At 36.7% G+C, this 6,996-nt stretch overlaps 2 protein-coding genes and 1 long non-coding RNA gene across 5 annotated transcripts in view; 2 read left to right on the forward strand and 1 right to left on the reverse strand.

Annotated features, from left to right (window-relative positions):
* Window positions 1–3,024, forward strand: part of dus2 (dihydrouridine synthase 2) — a 25,207-nt gene extending 22,183 nt beyond the window's left edge. For all 3 annotated transcript variants that reach the window (XM_007543296.2, XM_007543294.2, XM_016666778.1), the window contains exon 16: window positions 1,804–3,024. In XM_007543296.2, coding sequence (XP_007543358.2) covers window positions 1,804–2,089 — 286 coding nt within the window. In that variant the 3' untranslated portion in view covers window positions 2,090–3,024. The remainder of the gene's footprint in view (window positions 1–1,803) is intronic.
* Window positions 3,025–3,445: 421 nt separating this feature from the next.
* The window catches only part of LOC107834845 (uncharacterized), a 13,162-nt gene continuing 9,611 nt past the window's right edge, over window positions 3,446–6,996 (reverse strand). The window contains exons 2-3 of the long non-coding RNA XR_001660668.1: window positions 5,190–5,192; window positions 3,446–4,187 (exon numbers count right to left, since the gene is read on the reverse strand). This is a non-coding gene — a long non-coding RNA (uncharacterized LOC107834845). The remainder of the gene's footprint in view (window positions 4,188–5,189; window positions 5,193–6,996) is intronic.
* LOC103131619 (nuclear factor of activated T cells 3) overlaps window positions 5,227–6,996 on the forward strand; it is a 13,892-nt gene continuing 12,122 nt past the window's right edge. Inside the window, exon 1 of the mRNA XM_016666780.1 lies at window positions 5,227–5,609. Within this exon, the coding sequence (XP_016522266.1) occupies window positions 5,537–5,609 (73 nt within the window). The 5' untranslated portion in view covers window positions 5,227–5,536. The remainder of the gene's footprint in view (window positions 5,610–6,996) is intronic.

A 6,996-nucleotide genomic window follows, 5' to 3' on the forward strand; every position in this document is an offset into this window, starting at 1 on the left:
ATGAGCCAGTTACATTTCACATGTTCCTGTATCTACATTTTTGCTTTAATTTAAATTTCATTTTGACAAGTGAAACAACTACAAAGGTCTAGTGATCAAAAATCTCACAAACACATACAACCCTACAATCATTTTGATCAAAACTCACACACACAAGCTCCTCTCTCTGTTACACAAGTCAATGGTGTGAAAGTCAAAGTCAAGTCCGAGTCTTTCAGCATTTTTTCAAGTCAAGTCGCAAGTCTTGATTTCAATGACTCGAGTCTGACTCAAGTCCAAGTCATGTGACTCGAGTCCATACCTCTGCTGTTAAGTGTTGTAAGAAGAAGGGGGGATGCCACAATGGCCTTGTCCCAACTTTTTTGGGATTTGTTGACGCCATGAAATTTTGAAACAACATATTTTTCCCTTAAAATGATACATTCTCTCTAAACTTGATCTGTGATTTGTGTTATATTCCGAATAAAATATTAGATGTTGGCACCTCCACATCATTGCATTCAGTTTTTATTCACAATTTGTTTAGTGTCCCAACTTTTTTGGAATCAGGTTTGTAGTAGCACATGCAAAGATCTCATTTAAATAATGAGATAAAGTCAGCACCATTTTTGCATCTGTAATCAACGGCTCACACAATCTTTATAGGTTGCTTGCAACATGGCCACTATTTATTTTTTTCCACACCCGCACATTAGCACTCCTTATTTAGAATCTTCTAACATCAGGCCCTTCATGTGCAGTTTCAGAGCCTTTGCTTACAATAACTACATGAAGCCTGTGACCTGACATCCCCAAACTTTTACAATCTTTGTCATGTTTTCCCGAACTCTTTCTGAAGAGCCTTATTTAGGAAAGTTGGATCACCCACAGTCTCCTGTCTAGTAGGTCAAATAGTTATCTGTGGTGTTCAAACCTGGAGGTTTAGAATAGACCTGACATTCCTTTCTCTGCCTGATGAACTCTGTTATTTGGGCTCGTTGTCCTGCTTTACAGGAAAACCGTTTGTACGTTGGTGGCTGTGCTACTAGTCTGATCATTTATGCCAGGCTCCTCTGATGGGGAGAAGCTGTCGTGTAGTAGAGAGGCAGGGGGAGGGTGTAAGCAGCGTTTTGATGTTACATGTCTGTTTCCCTTCCCCAAATTTAAGTGGTAATAAATCTGGGTCTATGCTGATTTATTTTAACCAGAAAATAGCAGATTACATTAATAAAAATCTTAAAGGTTCTTTTTTTTTTTTTTTTAGTTTGAGTTTATAGAATATTGTAGCATTTTCATGACGGTAGCATACACTCTGACTCCAGGTAGCTCAAAGTTTAGAGAAAAGTAAATGGATTGGCCATACATGCAGAATAAACAGACTAGAGAGTTGCGTTGATGTTGGCTCTTCTCAGATGTAAATGAGCCAGTTACATTTCACATGTTCCTGTATCTACATTTTTGCTTTAATTTAAATTTCATTTTGACAAGTGAAACAACTACAAAGGTCTAGTGAGCAATCTTAAAAGCAGATTTGGGCCAACTCATCCATCTAGGCCCAGAAAATAAAAAGAGAAGAAGAAAAAAATGGCTTGATGATGGTGATCAAATGCATTGATTGACTAATGCTTACCAACTGTGATCACCTCTGTTTTTGTAATTATTTTTTTCATTCATTCTTTGATTATTTGACTCAATTTTGCAACAAAGTATGTTATCATAATTTAAGATATTAAACTAAAGCTTTCAAAAAACAAAACAAAACCAAGAAAAAGCCTTTTATATGTTGAATTGTCTTCAGTTTGCTTTTGTGTCTATTTCTAACAGGGAGAAGTCAAAAAAGTTTGCAGAGCAAGCTTCTGCTATTGTCTGCCTGCGAGTGTTGGGTGTACCAGAGGGTCGCATCGGGGAAGAAGATTCTGGCTTGGTCTGCAAGAGGAAGAGGGAAGGAAAGCCAAACAGCTGCAGTGAGGAAGGGAGGAGCAAGAAGCTGCATGTTGACATCCTGCAGGAAGCGGAAGCCCCAGGCCCCACTGTGGAAATGAACGGTGATGAGCAAAACCCAGCCACACCTCCAAAACAAGCAGAAACTTCAAGAGAAGCTCTCAGTTAAAACAGAAGACAGACAGATTTCTGCAATGTTTGACTGAACCAGATTACTGCAGATCAGCCTTTTGCTGTTCTAATATTTTGAAGCCTGGAAACTTTCCTTGGTGGAAACACTGAAAAAAAGACTCTCTCAAGATTTGCTTAAATCTTTCACATTTCTAAAGGATTATTTTCCCAGTGGGATCAACTGATTCCATCAGCTGGGACAAAGCCAGGTGGCCTTGATGATGCTTTTTTATTTCATGTATTAGAAACTACACTTTTGTTTAAAGTTTAAGTGGAGAGGTTTATATTTGTGTTTATAGGTAAAGCAGATCAATTAGTTCAGTTACAATTTTTCCACAAAAATCATATAAATCTTAATGCCTGTGCCTTACTGCTTAAAATTTTCCTTCTTGCTGTAAAAAGTTTTGTAAACCTGTCAAGGTGATTTATACATATTTTAATTTACATTCAGTCTTTATTTCTTAATTGGATGGAATATGCTAATATGCTAATGTCCGGATGTGTAATGACACAATGAAAACATATTTGAAAGACTTTCAAACGTTCTCCTGAAATGTCATTATGAAGAAATTATGTGAGATAATGCAGAACAGATGTAGCATTCTAGCTTTAACCAGATTTATTCTCCTTGTACAGTTTGGGGATGAATAGAAATAGTGAGTGACCTATACTGATCGAGTCAGCGCCTCCTAATGATAATTTTCTAAGTGAGCACAGACAACGCATAAAGATTTTAAAAATCTGTTGATGTTTGGGATTTGATAAATGGCTTTAAATAAGACAGACTGTGTGGGAAGATGATTGATAAACGTTTCATAATTTCTGTTTGTATCATTTTATGCTGTAGACTGGATAATGTAATTGTTGTAGCAGATTTCCCCAAAAGGATACAAATATACACTCTTGGACAAGAGAGGGAAGGGGAAATGTTGCTACTTCATTTCATGATTCACTAAAACTGTAAAAAGATGGTAATGGAGAACTTTGACCCTTTTAAATGTTTTGCTATACAGGCAAAGACCCTATTTGAACTGTTTTTGGGAATTGCAGTGATCATCTATCTGTGTTGATTATGATTATTTGGTGTTGTCAACATGGATGTTAAATTGTCCCAAAGGAGCAAAAGAGCTATATGAAACACTTCAAATTTATTTTGAACATCAAACACACAGAGACACACACTGGACTTGACAATCAGAAAGTTACTGAGGGTCTAAATATTTCCAGTCTCTTTAATTGAGACAGTCCTATTAAAAAAAAATCTGATGTAGCAAGACCTTATCTTAGCGACTGACTCAGCTGAACACTTTGATCAAGTTTATTCTTTCACGTCTCTTTCTGACCTTTAACAGTAATTAGCTGGTAGCTTTCATTCTAACATTTCAGACATAATCAATTCTATTGCTCCCTTTAAAATGAAGGTTGTCTTTGGTGGGAAGAAGTCCCTGTAGTGCAACACTGGTTAGAAGGGAATGTCAAAAGTTTAACATGGTGATGTAGGACTGGACTGCAGATTCACTGTGACATCTATTTAGAGAGATTTCACTTCACAGATATAACTTACAACTGAAGAATGCAAGGAATACTTTTCTGAAATCAAACCCTCATGTGACCAAGGCAAATTAACTCCAATCCACCAGGACCTGAAACAATTTTGCTAATTTCTTTACTGAAAAAATTCTGAAAATTAGAGGGTCAAGCTCATTACCAATGTTGTGCCTAATCAATAGCAATCTGGACTGTTCAACTCCACATCATGACTCCACCTATCCTGCACACAGATTGTTCCAGTCTTCAAGTCCAGGAAAGAGGCTGAGGAGCATCCAGAACACCAGGCTGAGAAACAGTTTCTAATTCTCCCCTTCAGCCATCCATCACATTGCTGAATTCAAACTGCACTTAATTCAGCTTCATTTCATAAATTGTTTACACACACTTTTTTAAAATGCATATCTATACATCACATAAATGACTTTAATTTAATTGTGTATTCTATTTCTTAATCTGGGACCGGAGTCCGAATTTCGTACCACAAACAAAAAAAGGTGGTACGACAATGAAAGAAAATCGTTGAACCCTTAAACACATAATGCTTCCTAGTTTAAGTAAAGAGAAGCTAAAGAACTTAAATACGCCTTAACAGAAACGGTGAAGATATGTTTTGGTCAGAATCTTACCCTGTTATGGATCTTACTGACAATATATTTTTGCTTATTGTATTATTTTGTTAATCTTCTAGTCTAAGATCAAACTACCAACAATTCTCAAACTGATTAGCATATAGTTTCGAAAGAGAACAAATAACAAGAGGAATAAAAAAGTGAGGGAGTAAAAAGCTTACATTGTTAATTTGATCATACAGCTGCCATGAACTTGAATTTTAGCTTGCGTATTTCATTAAGTGAACTGACCAAAAGTTGAAATGAAGGCATATCTTCTAGCAACAACTTTGTGTATGTCGTTACGGGGCAGTCTAATGATGCCTTTATGATTACTGGGAAATGTGAAAAACATAAAAGTTGAAATCGGTAAGATAAAGAGCCTAAGGTAATTTTTTTTCCCACTGTATAGCCGTATCATTGTAAGGGAAAGCCCAAAATAACAAAAAGCATATTTTCACCTTCTCAGGAAAGTAGGTACAGTGTTTATTATCTGGTTGAATTTCTGCTTTCTCATTGCATAACAAACATGAAGTAAGCAAGGCTGCCTACTGATAAGTTTTAAGTGTAGCTAATCTCTCACAGGAAGCAAATGTCTTGCGGCCACAAGAGGAAGTGTGCATGCAGCTGATTACTGCATTTTGTGTTTTCAACTTAATCCTTAATCAGAAGTGTTTCAGTATGAAATAGTTGCATCTTGTGCATATAAAACCTTAATATTCCACAAAAACTATTACAGACAGTTCGTAATTTAATCACAATGAAAATGCATTGTAAAGAAAAGCAAAAGTAAATTCTAAAAATGTAAAAGTCATCAAAGTCTGGTTGCTTACTTCAGCGCTGAAGTTGTCAATCAAAATTATGCATTCTTTATCAAAAGGATTATGAAAGTGAACTTATCCATATCTCTAGAGAGAACAAAGTCATTTATTTGAAGACTCTCTCTTAGCCACCTTTACGCATCCGTTTCAACAGACAAAGATTACGAGGGGACTTGAATGCAGCACGAGGATCAAGCTGAAGCGGAGTAAAAACTCGCTGCAGCCGAGCAGAAACGCAGTGAACAAGTTAGCTCAACAATGAGATTTTAGTCAATTACAGCGTTGTCCGGATGTGTAATTACTCATTACTTGTCTCGGTGAACTACTTTCAGGTTAGATTTATCGTGTTATTACCGGAGTCGACACAGAGTTCTGCTTTCTTTCGGATAAAACGGGGAGCAAGAAAGGTCCGTTTTAAAGACAGTGCGATTTATATACATAGACGTTTAATCGTCTCATGGTTCAATGTCCACAATAAAGTCTGCTCAAGAGCTCGACTTCAGACTGCTGTTTGAGGAACACGGTAAACACTCAACAGGTACGTGTCATTTTGTCGAGTAGTTAGTTAGCGAAAACTCTTGTCAAGTTCAAGAGATTGTAAGAGTTAAACCAGAAGTAGATAATTTAGGCCTTCAAAATAAAAGTAAAATAAAAATAAAAAAAGTTACAAATTAATGTTCTGAATTTTACCAATTTGACGAATTTTTGAAAGGTGTCCTGGTGTCTTGTGATGGACCCAATTGCAGCAGGCCTGAGAGGATACCCTGAATGAAGTGAAGATTTAACAATAAAAATGAAGAACAAAAGCCATAGCTCTAGATAAACAAACCAGCAAAGAGAACACTGGCAGAATGCAGGGAAGTGATGGGAGTGGAGGAGAGAATTCCATGAGGAGTGACTGAGGATGAGGTGCTTAAATATGGAGGAGGTTGCAAAGATCTAGGCTGATGAGCTATTGAGTTGCAGGTGTGAGAGGAGAGCAGGAAGCAGGCTGAGGAGACAGAACATTGGGGACGAGGAAATAATTCTAACACTAAAGAATGACTGGACTAAAGAAACATAATAAAACTGTAACTAAGAATAACTAGAAAAAAGAAATAAACATAACTAGAAACATTAAGAAGGACTGAGTTAAAGTAAAACAGAAACAGGACTCATCTAAACAAAAGGCAAAGGGACACAGAATAATCAAACTAGAATAAATCAGAACTCAAAAACACTTAACCTGGAATCCTAACAGAATGCTTGGATATCACAGTGAAAGTGTTTATTTGAATTATTTTGCGAAAAAAGTAGTGTAGTTAAAGCTGGGGTATGTAACTTTTAATTATTATAATTATTATTATTTATTTACATATTTGTTAAACATGTATGAGACAGATAATTTGTGAGAAAAAAATTGAGCTCCTCTGCATTCTGCCAGTTCTCCCAGTGCTAACTACAGAAAGACTCAGCTTGGTCAGAAACCACCAATTAAAATCATTTTTGTGTTGTCACTCATGCTTGTGTTGGTGCTACTCACAACCTCCCGCTTGTTCTCTGCTATGCTCTGAATGCTCAGGCTAGTTAGCATAGCCACTGAGCCACTCAAAGGCTTTCTTGGGACATTAGTACATTAAGCAGCTTGTACATGAGGTAGGTTGTGTTAAGAGAGGAAAAATTCTTGAACTTTAAAAACCTTTTGACTCGTTAAATCCAATCTATGACCAGGTTAAGAAAAATGCTGTGCGCAAGGACTGAGATCACACAGAGATAACAGCGTCACAATAATCAGCATTTATTCAAGACAGATGCATACTATCACCAGAAAAGCACATCACATAACATCAGAAACCTCAGAGCACAAACAACACATGAATTTACCTGAGAGAGAAAAAGACGAAACGACAAACAAAAAGCAAAGACGTCTTTGGAGAAGTTGCAAG

This window comes from Poecilia formosa, unplaced genomic scaffold (genome assembly GCF_000485575.1).
Source record: "Poecilia formosa unplaced genomic scaffold, Poecilia_formosa-5.1.2 Scaffold795, whole genome shotgun sequence".
NCBI classification, from domain to species: domain Eukaryota; kingdom Metazoa; phylum Chordata; class Actinopteri; order Cyprinodontiformes; family Poeciliidae; genus Poecilia; species Poecilia formosa.